General features: G+C 34.7%; 2 protein-coding genes across 3 annotated transcripts; one reads left to right on the top strand and one right to left on the bottom strand.

The window, feature by feature from the left end:
- Nucleotides 1-3,067: 3,067 nt before the first annotated feature.
- Nucleotides 3,068-12,675, bottom strand: LOC144968369 (putative acetylcholine receptor chaperone). The gene is made up of 3 exons (XM_078906649.1): nt 12,100-12,675; nt 7,281-7,416; nt 3,068-6,321 (listed from the first exon to the last, which is right to left on the bottom strand). Exons 1-3 carry the CDS (start codon nt 12,208-12,210, stop codon nt 6,068-6,070), a joined length of 501 nt encoding a protein of 166 aa, XP_078762775.1. The 5' UTR covers nt 12,211-12,675; the 3' UTR covers nt 3,068-6,067.
- LOC144968368 (calcipressin-3-like) lies at nt 12,652-27,710 on the top strand. Of its 2 annotated transcripts, none has more exons than XM_078906647.1 (5): nt 12,652-12,733; nt 17,771-18,042; nt 19,663-19,836; nt 20,889-21,057; nt 21,906-27,710. In XM_078906647.1, exons 2-5 carry the CDS (start codon nt 17,872-17,874, stop codon nt 22,043-22,045), a joined length of 654 nt encoding a protein of 217 aa, XP_078762773.1. In that variant the 5' UTR covers nt 12,652-12,733; nt 17,771-17,871; the 3' UTR covers nt 22,046-27,710. The 2 variants fall into 2 exon arrangements, with proteins under 2 accessions (XP_078762773.1, XP_078762774.1); XM_078906648.1 differs by having other exon boundaries at nt 12,675-12,859; nt 21,906-23,194.

Genomic DNA, 27,710 nt, shown 5'->3' with positions numbered 1-27,710 from the left:
TGATCAAAACTACCCTGAAAAAAAATGGACAAGAATCTATACCGATGGTTCATGCGGGGGCCTGGGAGTGCACATCGAGTACACAAATGGTCAACAAAAGGAGATCAGCAAACCGACTGGTACTCGCACTTCAATCTACAAGTCAGAGGCAGATGCAATCCATGAAGCTGTTAAGCAAATCCTCTCAGAAAATGAAAAACCAAGACACATAGTGATTTTAACAGATGCTAAGAAAATTCTGGAGGATATAATGATGTCCTTTGCGGATGATATAGACGCCTTGATGGAAGACCTCATGAAGCTAAGCAAGTTTACCAACATTGTACTGCAGTGGATTCCAGGACACTGTGGGATACTTGGAAATCAGATCGCTGACCAACTGGCAAAGGCAACCCTCCCCAACGTACTCAACAGGAGAAATTGACAAAATGGCCAAAGTTATCCAGTCTCAGAGATGGAGAGAGAAGCACCCAGAATACAACATGAATGACCCAATCAAGGTGCTCGACAGAAAGGAACAGGTCATCATCTTCAGACTGAGAACTGGACACAACCAGTTAAAGGAACATATGTGGAGGGTGTCCAGAGCAGGTGCCTCTGGACAATGTGACTGCGACTTGAAAATGAAAATGGACATCATGTCCTAATGGAATGTCCAAGGTACAACCAGTTGAGAAGGAACTTCTGGCCTGACCCAACCCCACACGGCAGTGAGGACGACCCCAGGACCACTGTGGGCTTCATTCACCAGACCGGAATGACCATGTGACGTGACGGGAACGAAGAAGAAGAAGAAGTACCACTATTAGCAAATCATGGCGCGGGGCATTGAAATCATAATTAATGGTGAAGTGAGAGGAGTAAGCAGAGATTGTTTGTTTTTGTTTTTAAGGGTTTTACGGCGCTTGCAACACATTTAGGTTATATCAGCGCCAGTAAAAAGGAAGAAAATGGGATAGTAAAGAGTTATAGAATTACAATTAAAGCACCCAAGAAAAAGTAAGACATAGGGGAACTGGGAACAAATAGGGATCAGATGTAGATTCCAAGAGCATACCACCAATGTACTTAGTTTGAGATCACCTAAAAGTCTCATCCAGACACAAGCACAGGTACCAACTAAGAGGAATACACTCAAATGTTTACCAATCATATAATATAATATGTAAACTAAACATAATACAATGCATAACAGAGAGATGATTTACAAGGAAAAAAATATCATCTACCAAAATTATAACTATACATTCGACTGTTTCCCTCCAAGCCAAGGATCAGGACAAAACTACTGTAATCTCATTCCAAGACAATGACAGGAAACAATTGGGAAACGGGTATGGGGGGATAGAAGACAGAGCATGTACCTCCCTGCCCACTATGGGAGGTCAGGATCCCCACCCAGAGTAAGCAGAGAGGTGTCGTTTATACCAAATGGCGATGGAGTGTGTGAGTGGCTGTGTGTGTCTGCGTGTGCATCATACTGTCTACATACACACTCATGCAGTGTAAATACAATGTACACACGATAAACACATCCGTAACTGTCAATGTCGCAGTAAAACCTCAACGCTCGAAATCACCAGGGTTCGTACAGGTCTGAGGGCCTCCGCATGGCTTGAGAATGCTTTAGATGACCTCCTGCTTAAACGACCCTTTAATTTAAAAAATCATTCTACATTGCCTGGGGAAATAACTCGAGGAAAAAACGGAATAACAAAGAATGATAAAGAAAAAATTCGGGAGATTACTTAATAAGCCAGATAGATGACAGTGCACTCTATGAGTTTAACACAACACTTAAATAATAGTCCTTTACAACATTATACTCAAACAAGTGCCGTCCATTTGGGCTTTTACTTAATGTATTTATGTTTTAATTGTTTTTTGTTGTTGGCTGAAGAAGGGTTTTGAGCCCGAAACATTCCGTGTTTGGCATTTTACTATTTTTTGAAGCTATTATGGTTATTTTTTGTCCATTACTTAAAACCCTGACAGCAGTGTTTTATCATTCGGTAGGACTAAGACTTCATTAACAATCGGCACTACACTTGATTTAGGTGTAAATACAGTGCAACTCACTTATACTTATAACGTCGTGTCAAAGCCCTGTTTTTATTTACAATGTGTGTATTAGAAATGAAAGATCTAATTATAATGACATAAAATTTAACAGTTCCTGTATTTAATGACATACAAACCTAAGACGGGTTTGAAAATTTTAATCAAGATGAAATTAACGAGGATGAAAATGTCAATGGCACCAAGGACATATCGATCGACGCAATTGTCACTGACGTGTAAAAAGAACCGTCACTCCAGTCTAATGAATACGGATACAATGATGACACTGAGTCAATTCCATTTAATATTTCTAATGTTGAAGCAAAAACAGCCATTGAAACACTGAGGCGCTTTGTGGAGCAGCACACAAATTATGGAGAACCATTGATTGACATCTTTGCGCAAACAGAAAAGAGATTGTGTGATACAATGAATGACAGTTGGCAATTATGGATTTCTTCATATCATCAATCTGATGCCATCACAAGTCCCAGCCTTTAGAAGAAAATGGCCAAAGGACCAGCAAAAACTCAAGAGTTTATCCTGGTTTCTATTGGAAAATCGTAATTGCTGGTTACCCTTTAGATGGGACGTTAGTCTACCACCGTCATAGGACATAGGATTACATTATTAAAAGGTCAAGCCATCATCACTGGAGTTCGAGTCATTTGGTGAAAAGATATGAAGCCAGATTAGAGTTTAAAAATGACTGGTTAAGCTATTTCTGTTGTAAAATGACAATACAACGTTTTAGAAAGACAAATTGCCAGAAAACGTTTACGCAAAGGAGTAACAATTGACCAAGATGTATCTCAATTTGTAAAGGTCCTTTTCAAAAAGGAGTAAATTTTTACTGTGACTCCAAAATCGCGGATTTCCAAGGAAAACCATCAGCACTGACAAATAGAGGGGAAAAAGAGACCCTACCAGTACCAGCGGTGCCAACCAATGTTGTGATTATGTATTATTTAAATATTGAGATAAAAATACAATAAACAAAAAATAAGAACAGTCAAATATTTATTATCATAATATTTCCACCACTGATGTTCATCTTACAAACAAGCATCCTTACACCTTCCACTTACAGCTACTACCACTACACACAATCCAATATTAACAGCATTGACATCAACATATATACTTGTATCATCACTCATAAGGATTTCACAAAAGTACAGCGACAAGCACATCTGATGCATTTCGTCTGTGTCAGACTCTAACCATGATAAAATTTCACATTTACTTTCAGCTAGTGCACGTGCTTCATGGTGTCTGGTATACATACATGATCAACATCAAATGTGGATGACACCAACTACTCCAGCCATGGAAGTGGAAGCACCATAACTGAAATTATTCTTAATTTAGTGCTCAATAAAATTAGTGCAAACTTAAGCTGTCGCTTGCATAATTAGAGGTGGCCACTGATGAAATATACAGAATAACAGATCGTTCATGATTATTTAATTATACAGATCTTTTTAAAATGTGAATTCGATCAAAGAAAAATGTATTTTATATGACAAATTAGCCTAGCATCAGACTTATTCACTGAACTGACATTTTCTCTTTACATTCCAAATTCAAACAATGATATGGATTCGCACCAAAATGACCTACTTGAGCATTTTCATTTATTACAAAAAAAAAAAAAACAATTATAAAAAAATTCAGTCTTACCCAAAATAAAATAATCTATTTCAGAGGGAGATGCAACTATTTCCTCTCCTTCTAAACTATTTTTTAATTTTAGATTTCATATTTTCCATTGTCGCAAGAAATAAAAACGAGAAAATAGCCTTCATTTCTAAGCACATGCTCTATTTTTTACATCAAACCAGATAAATTAAGATTTGCACCTCTGTTTCACTACTTTCGACAACTATTCCAACAATCGGTAATGATGACGAAGGTGAACATAGAACTGAGAAAACATAAATAACATGTGACAGATGGTATCAAATATAAAAAATGAACAATGAAATAGATTACAAAACACGGACAATTAGTTAAATTAGTACAGTGCAATTTTGATTTAACAAATGGGAAAATCTCCATTTTAAAAAATTAAACATTACTGCTGGTAACTAACACTCAACAAAATATGAGCGGCATTTACAGCATAATGTATCTTTATCTAAGTTGCAATGTTATCCTGTCTGTTTAGAAATGAAACGAATTATGAACATTCAATTTAGCAAATGTATACAAAATATAATGTATTAAAAAAATATTTGATGAAATCAATTAGAATGTGGATTTATATTAATTAAGCAACTTAAGACAGAAAAAAAAAAGAAAAGAAAAAGAACAGTGAGATGTTTACTAAATGTACATCCATGTGACTTGATAAAAGGTAAAAGTAAAACAATAGATTTGAACATTTATCATAAAAGACAACCTAATTATCCTATGCACACAATTTGGGTTTTTCTCCTTCATAACTGGATTTGCAGCACGTATTTTTTCAGTGTAATATAAAACACTTTTCAACACAAGCTAAACCATGTGAAAGAATATGCCCTCCTTATAAAGTTTGTGACAGAGCAATACCTAAAAAACATTCAAGAATCTCCAAATGAATTTAAACCCACATTTTTTTGATAGCACAGCAAGTGTTGCTAATAGGCCATCATTTCCACCACGATAATACTGCTTTTATAGGATCTCTCCAAAAAGCTGGTATTCTATAGTATATCTATACATTACCTTGGATAAACAATACGAGCTTAGTAGGCAATGTTAACCATAAAGTCACAGACTAAAACATCTAAAAAAGCATTCTCTCAACAATCTCTTGCATTCAAACGAAAAACGCCTCTTTCCTTCCCCCAAATTCCACACAATATTAAAATTAATCAAAACATTAACAAAACCAGAATGTGCCATTAAAAATAAAATAGTTGTAGAAAGCAAATAGAATTTCAAAGCTAATTTCATGACAACCAAATTGTTATAAATAAAAGTAGTAATAAAGCTTTCGTTGAACAAATTAAATTATAAGTCTGAACAACATAAACCATGGCACATTCTATTGATTAAATAATATTAAATCAAATAGCCCCAGCCCCATCCAACTTTGCCACAGCAGTAAAGCATTGAAAATATAATCATGAAATCATAACCCTCCAAATCTCCTTGAATCAACATTGACTGTTGCTTTTACAATCAGAAAAGACATCAATAATATAATGTATTGATGGATATGCACAAGCCCTATTTGATTCTAATTCAGTTACGGTCTCTGTATCCACCTGAATCTCATTAAAACACAAGTGCCCATTCTCAGTTCAACAGATTAGCAATTGCTTGCTACTTTTCAATAGGATATAAGTCTATCACAAAGTACTGTCCTCTTCATGTAACAGATCCAGTAATCCAATCAGTGCTGAATGGATAGAGGGGTCAGAGCCTCACAATCTGGATTGAAACCAGTTTTTCTCCATTTGAGAAACAAAAAATTAAGCACCTTTTGATAAGTGCAATGACAAATCATAAATCTATTAGTTACTGAGACACTTTCAAGACAAAAGAGACAAAGGTGCTTTAGTTTCAATTTACGCAGATAAAAAGAGACGTCAAACAAATCAAGAAGATTATCATAATTGTGACGGTATGATGAAAAGAAAGAAAGAAAGAAATAGAGAGAGAGAGAGAAAGATATATATACATGATGAGGTAAGTTGGATTCAAATAACAAATGAAGTTTCCACAACCAATGTATGGGACTAAGCTGTGAAAAATTCCTTTGATGAATCTACCATGGTTTGCACCATAGTTCAATCATTCAAAATATTACTATATATGAAAAAATAAACCTCACTCAACAAAGAAAATAATCTCCCAACTTAAAAAATTGCACTTATGGATTGAAAACTTCTAATACCGTACTCAATTAAAATTATTAAAGAATTTTTTTTGTAATCCTGAAAATGAAACGTTTTTGATCAACAACCAAATGATATAAAATGTAATTTAATATAACAATACTATTTTTATAAAATCATTGCTCTTTTTTATTTTCTCCTCTGACGTTTGTATGGGATGTGACAGGGGAATCCAGCTGACTTTTTTCAAACACAGATTTTGGCTCAGCTGCCAGACTCTGTAGATATATGATGAGTCGACACGTTAAAAGTAATGAGAATACTATGGCAGGACTCATCTTTTCAAGACCTTCATCCAATGCATAGTGAGCATAAATATCATTCAAAGTGATGAGCAGTAGACATAAGTTGGCCACTTCTTTCAGCACCCCTGTTTAGACAAGAGAAAAAAAAAATCAAATACAACACGAATTATACCTTCCAACAAAGAATGTTTTGTTGTTTTTTTTAATGTGAATTCTCTAAAGCATAACAATCCCCATAGACCATGAGTAAATCATGAAAGCTGAACTTCCATTTACAAAAATGATGAATTTCAAGGAGAGAAAATGTATATTCCCCTTTCGATGAAGGATTTTGGACCAATGTTACATAAATCACGATGTTAATATGCACTATGACTATAACATATAATATGTGGTTCCATTCTAAATAAATCTACTGCTATTTTTCAAATTGATCAATTTTCCATAGAAACTTATGTTCACAGAAAAAGGAATTAAAAAATAATGAGCTTTGGTAAATTGACCTCAGATCATGACTTGGTCTATGGTTAAATTTGGCCAAGGGGAGAGTGAGGTCTAACCTTGCTAAGCTAGACCTTACTAGATTCCAATCCTTTGCAAGGAGCTTTGCAATATGTGAAGAATCCTTGGATTACAATGCACCAGAGAATCAGGCTAATCAGTAGTATCATGTATTTTACATTGTGATGGACACTGACTATATAATATCCAAAAGTAAAGGGATGTAATTTTTTTTTTGTTTGTTTGTTGCTTCAGGTCTCTTCCAACACAATTGAGGTTATATAAGAGACCGCTGAAACAAAAAAACAAGCAATCTAACAAAAATAGTACAAATGTAAATCAAAATCATAACCTAAAGATATCATAAGCTTAATTATAAATAACCAAGAACAAACAGGCAGAAGATTTACAGAAAAAAAATATCCCCTGTCAAAAATACAATCACAAACCAAAGAAGCAGGATAGGCTTGTAACCCTATTGTCTAAACAACCAACTCCTAAGACTCATCAGTCTTGCCTCCACTGCTTTTGATTCCTTATTAGTTAGTAAAAGAATCCAATTTCCAACACTTATGATATTTACCTGGAAGGAAAGCTAGAAAAGCTCCACAAACAACTTCAGTTGAGCCAATGGTCTTCCTATAAGTGTGGGGGTTGGGCTTCCAACCAGTCTGCTTGACAAGGGGAAACACCTTAGAGTTGCGGATGTATGTCTTTCTCTGCGATGGCATGACAAATTGAAATAGTTTGTTAAGATTATACAATAAACCTGTGCCAGTAACTATAAAGTATGTCACAATTTAGGGATTGAAAAAGGCAATTCAATCTCTTTTATCTTTTAAACTGGTTCAAAAGTACAGCAGCTGGCAAAGCTTTCATCCCCCCCCCCCCCCACCAAATGTGTGTATTGACGCATTGAATTATAATAACATCTAGGCATCACTGATCTCCTCATGATTAATTCTATAATTAACAGTGGTATATTAATGTTATCATAGTTCTGGATGCAATTAATTTATCTTTAGAGTTTAGACAACATAAATGTTATTCTTAAAATATCTTAAAAGTAATTTAGGTATTCAAATAATCAATTATCCATAGGTGGGAACTTAAAATCATGGTTTCAGAGGGAAAAGTGGATCCACAAAAACTGAGGATGTAAAGCACCCAAACTTTAAGGACGGACAAGGGGTGCAAATAGTATGTGACACTCATGATTCACAACAAAAACACTGTTTTCACTGATATCACCAATGTAATATATAGTATAACAGAAAAAATAATTAATTAAAAATTAAATTAAAAAGATATTTTTTTTTAAAGAGAGAAAAGAGAAAAACAAAGAAAAAAAAAAAGAAAATAAAAAATGATGATTGTATTGTGGTGGTGGTTAGGGTTGATGGTTTGTTGATGGTGGCAGTAGTGATTGCAACTATGATGATGTGGTGGCAGTTGTAGTACTGATAGTAGTCATGATGATGAGGATGATGATGAAAAGGATACTAGTGATGATAACAATTGATAATATTATCATTCATGAATAATGATAATACTAATAAAATTAATGTATTAATATACAAATAACAAATTGATTTAATATGATGACGATAAAGTACTGGTAGTTGTAGTTGTGGTAGTGGTGGCGGTTGCAATGATAAATGTGTGGTGGTAGTGGTTGTAGTAGTGGTACTAGTGATAATGATTTGGTGGGTATTGTGGTGGTAGAAGTAACAATGATGTCATGTGGATGTAATAGTAATAGTGGTAGTGATGATATGTTGTCAGTGGTTATTACTGATGATGATAATGTGGTGGTGGTGGTTGTAGTGATGTTAGTAGAGATGATGATGTGTTGGTGGATGTAGTAGTAGTAGTAGTAGTAGTAGTAGCAGTAGTAGTAGTAGTAGTAGTGACGATAATGTGGCGAGTATTGTAGTAGAGGTACTAGACTCTGTTCCAAGTACGGAATATCGTAAATTCGTCCAAAGTTACAAAATGAGAATGAGATGCCGTGATTTTTTGCATATGGTTACATTATAAATTCAAAAAACAAAAACAAATATAATAATACATAACAGAGAGATGATTTACAAGGAAAAAAATCATCTCCCAAAACAATGACTGTACATTTGACTCCAGCCAGGACAAAACAAAGTAATCTCATTCCAAGACAAAGACAGAAGGTAAATTTGAAAACAGCTATAGAGGGATTGAAGACACAGAAAGGGCACCCTGCCAACTATAGGAGGTCAGAACAAAAACATGATTATGATCATTTTGAAAACGGGATATCAAAACAACAGGTGAAAAGTAAATGAGTGGCTGTAATGTTAATTTTAATAAGTGATGATCATCTAAGTGCCCTGCGGTTGGGATGCCCCCCCCCCCCCCCCCAAAAAAAACCCGGACATTTAGGCGGAACAGGCATTTAGACGAATTTGATCAAGACCATGACAAATATATCATATATTCACATTTAAATCAAGTATTTCAATTTTGATTCACAATGGCTTTTGCACTCCACATTGGTTCATTTCTTCCACAACCAGACCATGTTTAACCAAATTTCCATTTCAAACAAATTGTCTGCCAGGCAACTCTACTTTATTTTGTTGGATCACTGAAAAATATGTCTCTGTCTAAAGCTAGGTCCCTTCTCATTCACATATATCCTGTCAATGGAATCGTAGGTATATGTGATTTGAATAGGAGGAGCCTACCTGAATTACTTTGCTGATGACTGACAATTAAAATTGTCCTAATTCAGCGGGCAATTGGAAGGAGTCAATTGTAAAAAACTGGTTGTTGGACACTACATGGAGTGATATCAATTTGAGGGACACAAGATGAGACTACAGGGGAGAGTGAGGGTGGAGCATGTGAATGTAAAATTAGGTGACAGTAATTTGGGGCGTTGTAATTAGTAAGATGTCAAATATGGCTCTCACATATAAAGGATGAATCAATTCTTTTGACCGTAAATGGCTCAGTCTAAGTCTAAGTTTCTCTCATCTATTTATTTTTTTATTTTATTTTGGCCAGATTTTTATACAGCACAGCGGGCATTTTCATTCAGGTGATTTCCATTTTAAAAAGTAGGCATGTAGATATAGATTTTAAAGAGAAATTATTCTGTTTTAGTTTTACCAAATTTGCGGGCATTTAGGCAGAAAGGTCACCAAGGCCATCACCACTGAATCAATTAATGTGTTTCTTTGTAATGAAAGCACTGAAAACTGGAGGGCATACTTTTTTTTTCATCTAGAATTGTAAATAACTGGAATAAACTTCAAGAAACCACAGTATCAGCAAAAAATTTGATCAAAGCAGAGTTGGAGATAAGCAACATCCTAGGAAACAAGTTCAATTATAAAAATTGGTCCAATCATTAATAGATGAGGAGGAGCGAAGGAGACTACACCAAGTCTAAAAGCTCTATACAGAGGTATCCAGGTATCCATACGAGTTAAGGGATGATATGAATATGACTATGATGATGAATTATATTTAGGCCTAGGCCTAATACTAATAGGATTATGAGACTGGAAATAGAAATCTTTTATTACCAAAAGAACAAAGCTTGTTCAACATCATAGAAAACACAACAAAACGGTTGACAAAATAAGTAACAATTAATTACAGTAGAATTACTTTAAACCAAAATTTTGGGGACCATCTAAACCATTTCGGTTTAAAGACATTTTGGTTTAAAGCAAGTTCCCATTTTGCGATGTTTTTCAAGTGTAGTAACTATTTAAGAAATTTGCTCATTTAATCGTATCATGGGTTTCTCCTTAAATGTAGTTGTTGAATAAATGCCGTCTTCGTAACCATTAAAATTTTTTATTTTTTAAAAATTTTTATTATTTTTTGATTTTTTTTTTAAATTTTTATTTTTTGGTGTTTTAAAAATATTTTTGGGGTTTTTCGTTTTCAATTCAAAATTGTTGAAAGAGTTGAGTTCGGGATGCCTTGTTTTTTACATATCTCCGTCTTGATCAACTTTTTTTCCATCGACTTCACATAGTATTTTGATTTTAAACTCCAACGTGTAAGCACAGTGCTTTCTTTTAGTAAAATGTAAAGCTAAAATAAGATCGAAAGTTCTTGTGCGATAATTGATAATGAATGATGCGCAGGTGAAGTGAAATGGAAATGAAAAGGCGTGTCAATGCTAAGTTGTCTACTACACATCTCTCTTTTGTTGAAAAGCCATTAGGTTCAAAGGCCTTATTAAATAGAACCACCCCCCCCCCCTCTCACACACACGTTCAATCAAAGTGGAAATGAAATGGCATGTCAATGGTAAGTTGTCTACCACCCCCCTCCTTATTGTCGTGTTGAAAATCCAGTCAGTTCCAAAGCATCAACACACGAGCGAGAACATCTCGCTTGCGTGATTCTACACCCCAACTCCCCCTCTTTCCTCATTTTTCGCCTGCCAGTCACCCGTTGTCTTCCTTTTCCAGTCTGCGATCGTGGTGCTGGCCAAACCCAAGTGCAGTGATTGAAGTGTTTGCCTACCCCCCACCCCTCACCCTCATCTTATACTTACGCTCTTTGTTTTAATATCGCCGGGCATTATTATGTGGGGCCACCTTCCCGAATTTTTGAAGAAAAATAGAGAGAGAAAAGGGGAAGGTGCTCTCAAGTTGTTTCGGTTTAAAGAAAGTCCTTCTTAGAAGTATTTCGGTTCATCGTAAGAATTAGTACAAAGATAATGAAGAAACTAGTACAATTTATTAAATTCTTTGCGGTTTAAGGTATTTTTCGGTTTAGCTTCTTTCGGTTTAAAGTAATTTTACTGTAATTCCATTATGTGAGTGTGAGTAACCATCTGATTCTGGAATTCTGGTGACAATGTCAATGTTGAAGTTGAATGAGAATGAATTACACATTTTATAAAAAGACAAGTGTTACTTCCTCAATAACACTCTTATTATATTTTTTTGTTTGTTTGTTGCTTTAGGTCTCTTCCAACACAATTGAGGTTATATGAGAGACCGCTGAAACAAAAAAACAAGCAATCTAACAAAAATAGTACAAATGTAAATCAAAATCATAACCTAAAGATATAAGCTAAATTATAAATAACCAAGAACAAACAGGCAGAAGATTTACAGGGAAAAAAAATATCCCCTGTCAAAAATACAATCACAAACCAAAGAAGCAGGATAGGCTAGTAAAGAGAAGAAGAAACGACATCACTATCGGATCGTACACCCATGCGAACATCATAGGTATATGATTCAGGGTGATGCTCCCATCCAACCACCCGCACTCTTATTATATGCATAGTGTAATCAAAACATATTTACGATAGGTCAGCAATCTCTGATGATGCAAAATAAAAATCAAAGTAGACGTCTATTACTATTATCTGTAATCGATCGACGACTCACCATCTCTTTGTAGATGTCTGCGTTGACCGAGGGTGTCAGCTTGATGGTTCCAACAAAAATGAAAAACAGGCCAAGTGTTAGACCTAATACTTTTAAAACCACCGACGCCATGCCGAGTTTGCAATAATGATAGCAATCTGCCTGTCACTTGGACACAGTTTCACTAAGGTGACTTTTATTTATAGTGTGCCAACTCTAGTTTTTTACCACTGCAATAAAAACTAAAAGCCGCTTTGTCAGTCGCCGAGTGATGATGCGAGAGAAATTCTTCAACTCAGGAGTTCCGTTTTGTAGTCTGTTCTGAAGTTAATAGTTATCTCGAAATAGGTAAGAGAAAATTACTATAATATATCCAGTCATGTCTACCCTTGATCTAACACTAGTTGGATTACGATAATACAATGATACTTCCTCATACTGAGAGTTGGAAGACAATAATTGTTTATTGCCACCTCATCCTTTTTTATCTTTAGAGAACAAGAATTGACGATCGACAAAATTTCCAATCTGATGGTAATGGTTACAGTGGTTGTATCATTGAAGCGGAAATACGGGGTTTAGTGATAAACAACAAAGAGAAAGGTGATGTTAGCAGTGCAACGAGTGAGATTGTTATAAGACCTGTTGACATTTGGTATGAATATTCTGCTCGAATTTATATTGTTCTTTTGTTTTTCATAATATTGGTTCAATCTCCGTGCCTTCTCTAAAATAATAGCCTCATAAACTTAAATATAGTTATTTCAACGAAGGAATAACCGTAAGTAAGCTATGCTTACACAAACAGTGTATAGTTGTGTGTGTGTGTGACTGTGACTGACTGAGACTGACTTGTATTCACTCAATAGATTTGAGTTTAAGCTATCAATTCCATTTCTTGAGTCTTGCGTGTTATTTTAATTTTAAACTGAACTTTGCACACACTCACTGTCCAGGTCCAGGCTATCTATAGTCTCTCTCTCTCTCTCTCTCTCTCTCTCTCTCTCTCTCTCTCTCTCTCTCTCTCTCTCTCTCTCTCTCCCTCTCACTCTCTCTTCACCCCCCTTTCTCTCTCTCTCTCTCTCTCTCTCTCCTCCCCCCCTCTCCTCTCTCCACCCCCCCTTCTCTCTCTCTCTCACTCTCTCTCCACTCTCTCTCTCTCTCTCTCACTCTCTCTCTCTCTCTCTCTCTCTCACACATATATACACATTACATCACACACTTCCTCTCTTCTCTTTCACTCTCTCCTCTCCCTCTGACTCTTCTGTTGCCTTCTCCCCTCCCCCTCACTTTGACTCTTTCTCCCCGTCAGCTCCTCATTCCAAACACAAACAAAAACTTTCACTTTCTGGTAAAAATAATAATAACGAATAATAATGATGATGCCGTGCAATATAACGCTGTGATTGTTGCCAATAACGGCCTGTGATTATGATGCACCTTTTAAAAACTTTGCTCTTTTTAACATTCATAATTTTTAAGAATGTGAAAACTTTCGCAATGCACATTAAAACATGATAAGCCCATGGGAAATAACGCTTCATTTATGGTCTATCAGTATATTGCTGGGATACAAATCGTCTTGCATTTTTACTCATGAAGTGGCAATAGGACTCAAGTCTGAATAGCCTCTTGTTAACTGTCTAACACAATGACAATATTATTTTTTTTCATCCTGATTTTATTTGGACATTGAGTCTCATTGATAGAAATGCTTTTCTTTTAGATCACAGTTACTTTGACTGAGTTCTTTTAGAAGCGTTAACTCTTTTCTTTTTAACTCACTCAACCCTAACACCGACTATATCCGTAGTATACCCGGGGTTACTTTTACCCCATGCCTATTTATTACATTTTACTGAGACAAATTAAAGGCGTAGTATTGAAGCTAATGTTTTTAGTTTTTACATGTTAATGAAAGTTGAATAAAACTACCAATATACATTCTCATTTTTAATACATTTTTTTTCCAATTTTGAAACATTGCAAAAATCTCTAGGATTGAGTGAGTTAATTTCTAACTAGCCTTCCAGTTGATCTAGGATTTTGTCTCTCTTGTCACATAAAGTGGGTTTAGACTGTCTCATGATAGTTACTATTGATGGTTTGCGCTTAGCCAAAAAGCTCACAACAATTCACCAGCCGTAACTAACTTATCAATACATAAAATTATGTGTAACCTTGAACGTTTATAGTCTGATTGATACAGTTTAGTGAGAACTTCTCATAAAACTGGCTGGCTAAAAACAATAACAAAGACGAGTGACATCAACTTCATTCTATCTATATCAATATTATTTTCATTTCCTTCAGTTTTATGTAATTGTCAATAATTGAAATAAATTTTTAAAAGCAAAACAAACAAAATCTATACTGCCATGGGAGACTATTCAGACTGTCTGAATTATCTGTTGATTGCACATGCGCATTGAACTTGAGACTACGAGAGACTATTCAGACTCCAAGTCCAAATAGCTCCAGCCTTTTACTTAGCTCTTTAAGATTCGACCCGACAAAAACCGACAACGGCCAAATATTCATGGGCGGTTTAGTCCAGACTGGCCTTGTTAAGTAAAATCCAATTGTTGTGAAGGAAATGGCAGGCCTGTCACTGTCGCAGGATGTTTTCAGCTTTGATTTTTATAAATTTTCCGATAGAAAATAAAATATGTTGTAGAAATTGCGATTTGGATATTATTTTATTTGTGGGTGAAAGTCATTGACATTGCACTTTCTTTGGTAAAAATCTGGAGAAAATTACGTCTTTGGTGATGAAAAATTACTTTGATGACAATTATTGTAAACTTTAAAAAATATTATGAATAATTTATAACTCCCATATTTGTGGGGTGATTTTGTCATTCGTGGTATCAATTTTAGTAATAAAGAGATAGGAACTTCAGAGTTATTTTTTCTGATACGAAATTATTACTTTGTAATTTTAGCACCAAGAAAAATAGTTGGTAAGTAAATATGTTACAGCTCTTTGATTTACCGCCACTGTCATTTGTGTAGAATTGTGAATCAAGTGTCTCAAAGTCTTTGACCAATCACAGGCTATCTAACTAGCTGGCCGAAACAATGGCTCATAGTCACTGTCCATGTATTACGCCATTGTTATGCAATGAATATAACACCTTTTTGAGTAGGCCTAAAAGCTAAAATCTAAAAATAAAAAATATAATTCTGAGGAATTTGAAAGCCACATTGCTGAAATCAGCTTGAAAAAAGAAGAACAGTGGTCCTTATTTCAGAAAAATCGGTTGAAAACCAACTGTTTTACGAATAAATTTGATTTAAAAAATTGTCTTTGTTTATTTTAGCTTTTTTTAGCAACTTTTTTATTTATCGGCCAATTAAAACTTTTTAAAATATCATTCTTTATAGCTCAATGAGAGAGATCACTGATATACTTTGTTTGTTTTAAAGGCAACTAGAACATAATTTGGCTTTTTTACCTATCAACCGTGCCTGGATAATTTATTCACCAACGTGGTGATTGTGATGCAACTATCCGATGAGCGTCTTCCTCTGTTTCAGCGATGACTCAATGCATTGTTGACAGCTGTTGACAAATGAGCTGTCAGAACGACCAATAGTTGAAGGGTCAAGATGCTCAATAGCCAATAGTTCTTCGATCAAAAAACTTAAGAACTCATGAGAACAAAAGTTTGAAATTTGGTGATAGACGGACCTATGAAATCGTTTCTGGGCAGAATTTAGCCATGAGTGACCGTAGAAAACGAAAATGCGACTGCAGACATCAAAGGGTTGGCTTATATTATCAAAGGATGTCTACATAATTGACATGGCCATATAGGGAACTCATTATCTACTCCCTCAAAAATATTCTGAACACTAGAGGGTTAATATGCCTTCTTCATGACTTGGGCAAAAATCTATCTAATGAAACAAGTCTTAAGCAGACAATAGTCTATTTATTATTCAGAACGATAGAAGATCATAACGATGCAAAACTCCTGCAGTCAGATTTAGACAGTGGTCAAACACGTGGCAAATGAATTTCCATCCTGAAATATACTCTGTGATGTCAATCTCCACCAAGAAAAACACATTGAGATTTGACCACAAAATGTTATGCCAAACACTTAAACATGTAAATAGTATAACTTACCTTGGAGTCCACTTAAATAACACGTTTCAGTGGGAACATCATATTCACCATATTGTGACAAAGGCCTTCAAAACATTACATTTCACCAAGAGAAATCTTCATCAATGTGTCGAAAAGACAAAGACACAGGCATATATTCAACTTGTGAGACCTATTTTGGAGTAGGCTTGTACTGCATGGGATCCCTACAAAATTAAAGACATAATGTCATTGAAAACATTCAGAGATCAGTTGCAAGATTTGCTACAAGACGGAACTGGGGTGTGTGACAGTAGCTCCAGACACACTAAGATGTCCAACACTCCAGTCTTGTAGAGAGAACGCGAGCATACATCACTTCACAAAACAGTCAAAAGCAAACACTCAGCCATAAACATTCCAATCTACAGTAACAATTCAAAAAACAAGAAACAAACTCCCGCAATACATAATAGACATCACATCACAAACCCAAAATCACTTCAAGTATACAAAAACACCGGGAGGATTGAGTGACAGGATTAATGTGGTGTTTATGTGTATAAGATTTGCAGTGATGGGTACAGCGTGTCTTAAGCATCTTATGGACTTGAACTAGAACTTGTAATAAAATACGTCTAATACTAATATTTTTTAGTGCACATTTTCTGACAGTTTCTGGAAATAAGAGGATATCAAGAGGTACAAATGAAGAGATCGTTTCAATTTTAATTTTGGTACTCCATCAGAAATTGTCCAGATTTGAAATGTTTCCATGATTATATGGCAGGAAAGACAGGAATGATGAAGCAACTATGATTTTATGAATTTTTTTTTTTTTCAGCCGACTTCAGATTTATAGAGCGTGGTTATGTGGTTTTGTCGTATGACACTCGCCTTAGATCGAAAGGTCATGGCTCACTCTGAGTGGTGCATTGTTGAGTCCTTTGAAAAGGCTCTCTACTCACATTTTCTCACCATACTCAGGTGTAAAATGAATACCTGACCTTTAACAACTTTGTCTTTGTCGGAAAACATTTTAATATCGCCTTAAAGGCATCATGTCTCATGCTTCATGTTAAGTGTTGCTGTTGGCTAGGGACCCCTTGTAAAGAGCTTTGAGTGTGTTTAGTGGATAATGCGTTATATTAATGCTCAAATAGAATGCTTTTACCCATATAGTAATTCTCTCACTCAGAGATGTAGATATATGTAGTTTTATATTTTTAATGATAAAACAGAGACTGTTGTTGTTATTTTTCAGTCATATTCACTCACCTGAAAAACTAGCGAGTTTGAGATCCTTTCTGCACCAAAAGCATCAACTAAAAACAATTGTATTATATATCCATTATCACATTCCTCTGTGTTACCACCTTGTTTTATTTGTTTGGGAGGGGGGAGGGTTTGTTTCCTTTTTTTAATTTGAAGCTTGTTTCAATCTGTCAAAGAGTTTCGGTTAATTTCTATATTGCTCATTTATAGACCCATGTTTTTTAAATAAGATGCTGAATATTTCAGTTATCTTCTTTATCTGCCAAGAATTTAAAAGTTGATATCAGTTGATAGCCTACATTTCACTTTTTATTTCCTATCCAGCACTCACTATCGCCCTTGGATAAAATGTGGTAATAAAAGGAACAGCAGAGCTTCTGTATGTGGTATTATATTTTTGTTGTTGGTCAAATCAAGAAATCAAAATGACAGAGTCAGAGGACAATCAGACTTCAATGGATCTGATGGAGTACCTGGACGACTTGGGCTTTGGGATTGATGACCAGACAGAAATGACCAATCTGGAAGAGGATCTTCCCACGGCTTTGATTGTGGCCAACATACCCCCCATGATATTTGAAGATGTCGAGTCACAAGTATAAATTAATTATTTTTTTTACCGGATAACTTGTTATTTACTTTTAAGTCATTTATATTGATGAATTTGAACAGTTCTGTAAATTTGGAATTTATACTACGTTTTAATTTGATACTAAGAGAACAGGCTGGGGGAAAATTCACCGTCATTCATTCCTCAACCCATTATTGACTATCAGTATTATAGTGTGATTATCTTGTATCATAGGAATTTATCAAGGACAAGCAACGCATTTGCCGTCAACATCACCAGTCATTGTTTTTTATTTAAGATTTCCTTTTTTTAATCAAACTTGTGTCATTTTTGCAGTCTGTGTGATACCCTGCAGTCAATTTGTTTATATACACTCGAGCACGGACATCTCGAACACGCAAATCTCAAACTCGGTACAATTCCCTGTTTTAATCCCTCTATTTTGTTAGTATTGGCAACACGGAAATCTTGCACACTTTCCGGGGCCAACACGGAAATCTCGAACAAACTGGACTTTCCCTTGCAGTCCGTTGAATATTTTTTTTGCGAATTGTTTGTGTTGAAGGAAACGAAAGATGCCATCGCTCTCCCGGTAGTGCTAAGTGTCAGTTAATGTGTTACGCGTGCGTGTGTGTGGCATATATGTGTGTGTGTGTGTGTGCATGCTGAACTGAGATTGAAGTGCGAAGCACGTTTGACCAGCACCAACACACCACCCATGACTCCATCGTTACCTCACTTAATGGTACTTAATCTGAAGTGCCAGTACCATCGCAAATAAATGACCAGTATCGCAGGGACGGGAGACTTGGCAGTGATTGCCTTAGTAATTGTTACGTATTAAAATGATACAAACAATTAGGGGTGGGGTGAGACCAATGCCCTCCCTCTCTCTTTAGTCTGCTATGGGTAAGAGTAAGAGGGTGTTAAGTGAGGAGTGATAGTGATAGTAGTGATTTTAGGTAACGGATTCGTGGGTAATGACGTCGCATGCTGAGTGTGTAATCCACAATGCGATATGCTGGCTTTGTCTTTTTATTAAGCACACACAGTGGGAATTGTCATTCCATTTCTTTATTTGAACAAGACAAGATGCACTAAACGCAACACCGGTGAAAAATCTCTTCATAAGTTTGTGAAAGATGGCAGAGAAAAGGAAATAGAATTGTCTCACTATCGACTCTCGACAGAGTTCAAAATAACGGAGAGTTATCATTATAATATGACTTTTATCAAGACCACCCACATTTACCTCGCTCATATCCTCTGTAAAATACTCAACACGGAAAATTTGAAAACATGGAAATCTCGAACAAATAGGCCCAGTCCCGACTTGTTCGAGATTTCTGTGTCCGAGTGTATATATATATATAAGATTTATGGAATAATGATGATAATAATAACAATCATGATGATGATAATAATAATATTAATGATGATGATGATAATAATAATAATAATAATGATGATGATAATAATAATCTTGTCAAATCAGATGAAAATCTTTGAGATGAAATTTATGCAACAAAGAAAATTAAATTAAATTATCTTTGCTTATTTAATGAAATTAACAGGCAAGTTAAATAGAATTTAAATCATGTATATCCCCACCTCTCAATAAAAGTAAGTATTCTTTGTTTTTCAGCTCCAATTTGAACGAGTTTTTAAAGAGTTGGATGTGGATGTGTCATTTATATACTTAAAAAACTTTAGACGAGCCAGACTCCAGTTCTCATCGTCCACCATGGCAGGCATTGCCAGAATGAAATATGATGGCCTAACTGTGGGAGATTACAATATCAAATGTTACTTCTCTCAGGTACGTGCTCATATGTCAAGCTTCTTTTCACTTCTGCCTTTGTACAATTTGCCATCTATTTCTATCATTTATTTTTTTTTGTCAAGTGCCTACATGTCCCTTATTCCAGTTTCATCAAATTCATGATAAATTCTCATCAATGTTTATATTTTCATATACCCTTCATGAATCGCATGTGTATGAAATAATTCTCTTTTTGTCAAAAACCTTACTGAAGTGATGAGTGAAAAATGTATTCACCACTACAAAACAATTGTTGAACCACAATTTTATTTGATCAAATGCAGAGCTACAAAGGTCTCTTTAAATCAACAAAAATTGTCAAAAATGACGTTTTGATGCTAGAGCATCTCCTTAGTGAATTGATGAGTGAAAAATGTATTCACCACTACAAAACAATTGTTGAACCACAATTTTATTTGATCAAATGCAGAGCTACAAAGGTCTCTTTAAATCAACAAAAATTGTCAAAAATGACGTTTTGATGCTAGAGCATCTCCTTAATGAATTGATGAGTGAAAAATGTATTCACCACTACAAAACAATTGTTGAAGACTTTGAGCAAATCTTTAGATTATAATTTATTTGAAAGTGATACCTAATGAGAACTGGATTTATAAAATTACAAGTATTAAGGTTTGAATTTGGGGCATTCCACTGACTTTAAATTGATTGATCCTTAGGGTATGGGATTGGATTCCAACTGCATGAGTGATTTTCATACTTGGAAGGAGGTATTGACATTGGTTTAACAAACAAAAATGTGAATCAACTTATCAAACTTCCTCTATCAATCAAATGTCACCTGTGTTGTAGAATCAGCAACTGTCATTAGCCCTCGTTAATTAATCCATATGTCACACCGCCCACTTTAAATCCACTTATTGACATTTCTTAAGTATGCTTATGTTACTCTGTGTCTTCCTCAGTTCATCCTCCTTTCTGTTTTGTCTGTCAGCAGTTATTTTTACTATGTCATTCTTTCTGTACATGTGACCAAGTAATTTTTCTTTCTTATTTTGATAACCTCATCTGTTTTCTAATGTCAATAGGTTCATCAAGCAGCAGACAAAGAAAACTCATTTCTGCGACCTCCTGAGCCAAAACGTGTGTTTCTGATCTCTCCACCAGCTTCACCTCCTGTAGGATGGGAACCAATACCTGAATCTGAGCCTGTTATTGATTATGATCTGATTAATGCTCTTGCCAGACTCTCACCTGGTAAGTTTGTTTGGTTGTACGGCTATGTGGTCTAGTTTTATGACATTCGCCTTCGGTTCGATAGATCCAGGGGTTGAATCCTCCATAAAAGGCCCTTTACTTACATTCTCTTAATGTAAAATGAGTACCTGGCCATGAACAATGTTGTCTTTGTCAACAACAAAAATGTAATATCGCCTAACAGGCTCCATGTCTCATCTTACATGTTAACTGTTACCTTTGGCAGGGACCCATTATAAAGTATTTTGAGCACGTTTAGTGGAGATTGCATTATATAAATGCTTGAGTGTGGTGTCAATGCAGCAGATTTTCCAAAGGTAGTTTTGAGTATTTGTGATCAATCATTTCAAAACAATATTATGGAGTGGTATATTTAATACTTGAAATTGAATTTTGAGCTCAACTTAAAAATGAAATTAAAAAATAATAATGCATTCATTAAGGCAAGTTGGTTTTGTTTCTTAAACTTGATAAAACTTTCACTTCCTAAATCTTACCATTTTGACTTTAAACTCCATTTTCTCCATCAAGTCAGTTCAGACATGATACCAAATTGGTGCAGTGGATCACATTTAGGTATGGTATGTAGTTTAGGATATGCAAATAGAAATGTTGCAATGCACAAAGTTCAAGATTTTTTGCTTTTGTTGTTTTGTTTTTTACATATTATTTTTAAAAGTGAGATAAATATTTAAAGCTATTCGAAGCTAAATTCACAACTGAAAATTAAAGATAAAGCTCATCCAAGCATTATTTTAAAACTATATCTTTCTCTCATAATTCAAATTTGTTTGACTATCCTGTATCATGATCAAAGATGCCAAATACTCTCTCATTCATTTCAACAGGAGAAAGCCATGAGATCCATCCCAAATCCTTAAATGCCCCAGCCATCGTGGTCCATCTGTGTGAAGATCCTGCAGGTCAAATAGGTGGACCGAAACCAACCATCGTTCAAACCCGAAGGCCTGATATAAACATGAGTTGATACGTGTCAACAAAGCACTAAGGGATTAAATCTCTCGTGTTGGTCTGCACAATTAAAAAAAAAAAAATAATCTCACCCTGTTTTCATGGGTTAAGATTATGTTGTCTATTCATGCATGTATTTTGTCCATTGGAAGACATTCATTTTTAAGAGATGCCCACATACTGTTGTACTTGAAGTTCTGATAGCAGAATGCAATAATGGGCTTGATTTAACTTTGTTCTAATGGACAATATTTTGCATCAGTTTGAGAGTATTTCCATTACAACAAGGAGCCCGTGACTATTTGGGTTACCAGACCTGCAAATAAATAAACATTAATTTATCAGACAAAATTGCCATATATCCGTCATTATTGATTGATCTTGTTCTGAACTAAATGTTTTGATCGCGACTGTTGACTGTCTATCTTATTTATGACCCTCTACCTCATTCCAGTACTCCGTTGGGGTGAATGTGACACTGAAAAAAAAAGAATTTTTTTAACCCTAATAAGGGTTCAATATGACTGAAAATAGGAAAAGACTTCTTCAATTGCCTATTGAATGGGACACGAGAGAGCTAAGCCTAAATAATACAATTTGATAACATTAATGGATTCCATGGGGAACTTTCAATAAGATAGGTAAACTATCAATTTATTTATTTAAAAAAAATAATAATAATAACTCTTGAAATTAATGAATTGATCTATATTTATTTATTTTTCATAGCTGTTCATAATATTGATTGTGCTATTTTTCGACACAGTTTTCCTGTGTCCAATGGAGTGTCCAATAATCAGTTTGAATTGTTCACAGATTTTAACCCATAGAGGCCCGGTGTTTACTAAAAAAGATTCCCCTGAGGCCCAGTGTAAGGGGCATAACTCTTAACAAAATAATACCAACACAAAGTTAAAAAATTATTAAACGAGCACCAAATGACATAAAATTATAATTTTAATTCCTTTTTATAGCCAGATAAATTTGCTTTCGAATGATATATAACATGACATGTTTTGATTTCAATAAATTGGGAAAAAAAAATATTAAAAAAAAAAACTCGTTCCCCGCACCCCCATTCTCGTCATTTTCGTCAATCTCGGACTCCGATTCAGTGTCAGAATCACCTTGATCGGGTGCTAACGCCTCGTCTTGTCCATCCCCACCATTGTTTACATCTTCTCTTTCTAGTTCGATATCGCTTTCATTTCCAAAATCCTCTTCATCTTCTACACCATTCTCCAAAACATCATTTCTAGCGCCACGCAACAAACTCGTGAAGTACGGGAATGCCATTTTTCTGAATTCGATTACTCACTTGCTATCAACGATATAAACGTGCGGTAAAAAGGAAACGGAAATAGAACGATCGCATTACGTTTACGATGTTTCCGGTTTAGAATAAAACAAAGTGATTCGTTGCAATAACAAAGTAAACATGATCCGTTTTTTCTCGGGGGCCGCGGGCGATGACGGGCGATGCGGGCCTCAACAGTCGCGGGCGACTCCAGGGGAAGCGGGCCTCTATGGGTTAACACATAGAGAAACATAAATCTCTGTTTTAACTAAGCTTTCAATAGACTTTGGATCCTAAGATGTTTTAGGAAAGGGATCACATGTCTGCCATTATTGACAAAACACGTTTTTAAATTTTTTAGCCAGACAATTTTTACTCCAAATAACCTTTAAACCTGAGGCTTCGTTTAAGAATCTGGTATACGACATCTTGACAAGTTGTCATTTTAATCCCTTAATAATTATAAGTAAAAATGTTCTTTTGGGCTTTTTTTTTTTTTTCTTTCCTAAATAAGATAAGGTGTTTTGTCAGTGGACTGGGGGTTAGTAAGCATTTTCATGTACTTTTTACAGGCGAATATATTAAGCATCAGGGTATTTCCTTTTTGTCATCACTTGAGCTCAGATTATTATAACAGAATTTACTTAAATATGTCTTACTGTAATCTGACATTTTGTAAATGTTTTATTTTCTTATAAGCTTGTGTGTAAGCTTTTAAAGGCTAGAACATTTTGATTCAAAATTCAAGTCATAATTTTTTCATCATTTATTTATTTATAACTACATAGCTAATCTTTTTTTTTTTTGTTTACCAAGATAGCAGTTACATAGATATGACTCAGGCTTTATCCACTTGATGAGGTCTTTTGACCTCCCAAGATGGGTGGAGAGGTCACTATTTCTTTGTCTTCTACCTCCCTTTATTTGTTTTCCCTTTCCACTTCATTCTCATCTTTGTTCTGGATTAGCCTTGCTCAGCATTTTCCTGGTCCGGCAGGGATCCTTAGGGAGGCAATTGAATGTGTTTTACTTTTTTTGAGAAATGATATTTATTTTCCTTGTAAATCATTTCCCTGTTATGTAATATTTACCTTTTTAGTTTTGAATCTATACTTTGTAAATTGAGTTTATCCTTCATAGTGGGATCCTTTGCTTGTAATTGGATAGGACATTTAGGTAATGTCAAAATAGGCACATTGATAAATGGAATATTCTGTTCCTTATTTGAACATGTCCCTTATGTCTTACTTTTTCTTTAGTGCTATAACTTCAGATCTAGAACCTTTCCTTCATCATCTTCCTATTATCGTTAAAATGGCCTAAAAGTGTCGGAAGTGCTGTAAGACCCCTACAAACAAACGGGTAGTCTCATTGTAACTGCTGTCATTGTGAAAATAGTTTGATAATAATGATGGGAAGTCAGGATAAAATAGAAACCCACTTGTAAAGGGTTAAAGTCATGTGGCCATTTGTCAATTTCATTTGATTTTAATCCTGGTTAAATCAATGGACGTTTTTCATTCACTCAATAATTTGTTGATAAAGTAAATAATTTTAAAAATTGTTTTTAGTATATTAATTTTGCAGATGGCATTTTATTTTTTAATGACAATAATTATTTCTACAAACAAACATAATCATGTTTGATGATTGCTAAAATGAATTAAAGACAGATTTATATATCTAATATTGCCAATAAAGAATAAGAGTATAGTGTAAAATTTATTTCTTGTAATCCACAAAATTACAATCATTGAATGAGGTTAGATGTTTCAGATAATCTTAAGTTAAACTAACTCATATCAGTTAATGAACTCGTACATGATTACCTCATAGCTCATTTGAAAATTGTTGCAATAAAATTTCTCATTCAATTTCAGTGCTGTCTGAGAAGAGTAAGAAATATGAAGTTTTAAAAGTTTTGTAAAACCTGTTTAATCAATATGAAGTAAAAAGTTTTGATTGATAAGAATAGTTTCTTTTAAGCTAAAGTGGGGCGACTTACTCAAGACCACATCATACAGATATTTTGACAAGGTCCGGTTTTGTTTTCTTTGAGCGATGAAGACAATACTGATTTACCTTGACACTTTTTTTCATTTTGGTCAGAAAGCTTTTACTTAAAATACTGATTGATTAAAATGACCTTCAGGCTGAAGAACAATTGTCCTCCCTGGGACAGCGGAATCTTCATAATTTTATTCCCCTGAATCATTTGTCTCATGTACATTAACTCTACATTGTGTATTATAGGGTTTTTAAGAAATGCAGATTTTGTTCTGAATGTGTCCCTTTTGGTGGGGGACCCTGTGATTTCAAACCTTCAACAGGAAAATATTGCTCTTTAATCTACTTTGATATCCATGGAACTCCTTCCCTTTGTTTTACTTTTTTCTTCGTTGTTTGATTTAAATTTTGACTTTTCCACCACTTTACTTTTTATTGGTGCTGAAATGACCTAAAAGTTTAGGAGGCACCATAAAACCCTTGAAATCAAAACAAACAACAATTACCTTCGTCTTGTCAAGAATTTTCAAGACAAATTTTGGACCATTTAAATAGATCAATATTTAACATAAAAGTTTTCTTGCCAAATAAAAAAGAAATTGTTTGTTTGATTTTGGCAGAAAACTGCTATGTTTTGCTATCCCATTTATTTTGATGAACATTTCGATAATGTTATTAACAAATGTTCGGCTTTATGTGCAGTTGAAACACCAAGAGCTGGGTGGGTTCCTGACCTCCCATAGTGGGCAGGGAGGTACATACTGTGTCATCTATCCCCTTATATCTGTCTTCCAACATGCTTTCTGTCTTTATCTTGGAATGAGATTACTTGGTTTTGTCCTGGCCCTGGCTGGAGTCCTGGCTGGGAGGGAAACAGTCGAATGCATAGTTATTGTTTTGGGAGAAGATATTTTTTTCCTTGTAAATCACCTCTCTGTTATGTATTATTATATTTATTATTTTGAATGTAAAATGTAAGCATATTCCTCTTTGTTGGATTTTGTGCTTGTATCCGGATGAGACTTATAGGTGATCTCAAACTAAGTACATTGGTGGTATGCTCTTGGAATCTGCATCTGATCCCTATGTGTTCCCAGTTCCCCTTTGTCTTATTTTCTCTTGGGTGCTTTTATTGTAATTCTAGAACTTTTTATTATCCCATTTTATTCCTTTTTACTGGTGCTGATATAACCTAAATGTGTTGCACTTGCCATAAAACCCTTAAGAACTTAAGAACAAACACCAAGAGGATAAGTTAAAAGTAAGTATTAACAAATGTATCAACTATATCTAAAAGCGCATTTATAATACCAAAGAGCGTTTGAAGATGTTTTGCTTTTGTTGTTTTGTTGCAGTTGTTTTTACAGCCATGATTTGCCTCTTTGACTAAACTAAAGATGATAAAATGTAAAAAAAATCATATGAAATCCAGCCAAAGTACATGAGTTTTTACTTTTAAAACTAATCTTAAAGTGCAAATATGAAGAGTTGCCTCGGTAATTGGTAAGTTTGTAGCAATTGACCGCCTCACTCGTCTTGACCCAGGAGTTGGGAGTTATGGCTTTAAGGCTATACAAATTTCACTGTAATCCCTTTGACACATCATGACAAATGTATTAACTACATTTGTGAACCACCCCTGCAGTGTAGGATGAGAACTTGACACAGAAAATTAAATTTAAAGTTTAAATTCTGAAAGTTGAGTTAAAATAATTATGGTTTTATTGGGGTTGATTGGACCAAAGAGTAATGCATTCAAAGGCTATTTGATTAGGTATAACAATTAAGATTAATCAATGTAGTTTTTTTTAATAGCCAAAAAATCTTTCATTTCCTTTTTTTTTTTTTTTTTTTTTTTGGTTATTTTGACTTAAAATTCAATTTGCGGCATTTGGTTCCCCCTGACAAAATAAAAGTTTGATAAGACTAAGGCAAGGCACACAGTTGTGCATTTAGACAGTAGAGGGGTGAAACCAATTGACACAGTCTGATATGTTATTCAATGCATTATTTATACATCCTCACAAAACAAACTACAAACGCATCTGATGAATTTGTTAGAGAGATTGATTTTTCAAATCCTAAGTAAGTATGGAATAACAACTCATGAAATATAATGTCGATTTTTATGTTCTGTTTGATGACATCACTGCCCACCTGTAATTATTGATCAACTAATCATAATAAAATGTTATCCCTACCTAGCTACAGTGTAGTTTATGTCCAGTACTTGCATTTTATTATTCATGTCTTTTTTTTTTTTTTTTGTCTTTTGGAATGATTTATCAAGCTCTAAACTGCTGCATAATGACGAAACACTTTTTTTTTTCCTTTTAAGAAAATATATATATCGGTAGATTAAGATGACCTGATGGAG

Source organism: Berghia stephanieae, chromosome 3 (assembly GCF_034508935.2).
Source record: "Berghia stephanieae isolate SIO BIC M18660-M18661 chromosome 3, UCSD_Bste_1.3, whole genome shotgun sequence".
In the NCBI taxonomy this organism is placed as follows: Eukaryota; Metazoa; Mollusca; class Gastropoda; order Nudibranchia; family Aeolidiidae; genus Berghia; species Berghia stephanieae.
This window is presented reverse-complemented; position numbering and strand designations above follow the sequence as displayed.

What these genes read in the sequence shown, in the direction of transcription:
- LOC144968369 (XM_078906649.1), bottom strand. Translation starts at nt 12,210, where the DNA reads ATGGCGTCGGTGGTTTTAAAAGTATTAGGTCTAACACTTGGCCTGTTT. An exon ending in CAGACATCTACAAAGAGATG is followed by an intron (nt 7,417 to 12,099) that starts GTGAGTCGTCGA and finishes ATGCCATCGCAG; the next exon opens with AGAAAGACATACATCCGCAA. An exon ending in TTTTCTAGCTTTCCTTCCAG is followed by an intron (nt 6,322 to 7,280) that starts GTAAATATCATA and finishes TTGTCTAAACAG; the next exon opens with GGGTGCTGAAAGAAGTGGCC.
- LOC144968368 (XM_078906647.1), top strand. Translation starts at nt 17,872, where the DNA reads ATGACAGAGTCAGAGGACAATCAGACTTCAATGGATCTGATGGAGTAC. An exon ending in TTGAAGATGTCGAGTCACAA is followed by an intron (nt 18,043 to 19,662) that starts GTATAAATTAAT and finishes TTTGTTTTTCAG; the next exon opens with CTCCAATTTGAACGAGTTTT. An exon ending in TCTTGCCAGACTCTCACCTG is followed by an intron (nt 21,058 to 21,905) that starts GTAAGTTTGTTT and finishes TCATTTCAACAG; the next exon opens with GAGAAAGCCATGAGATCCAT.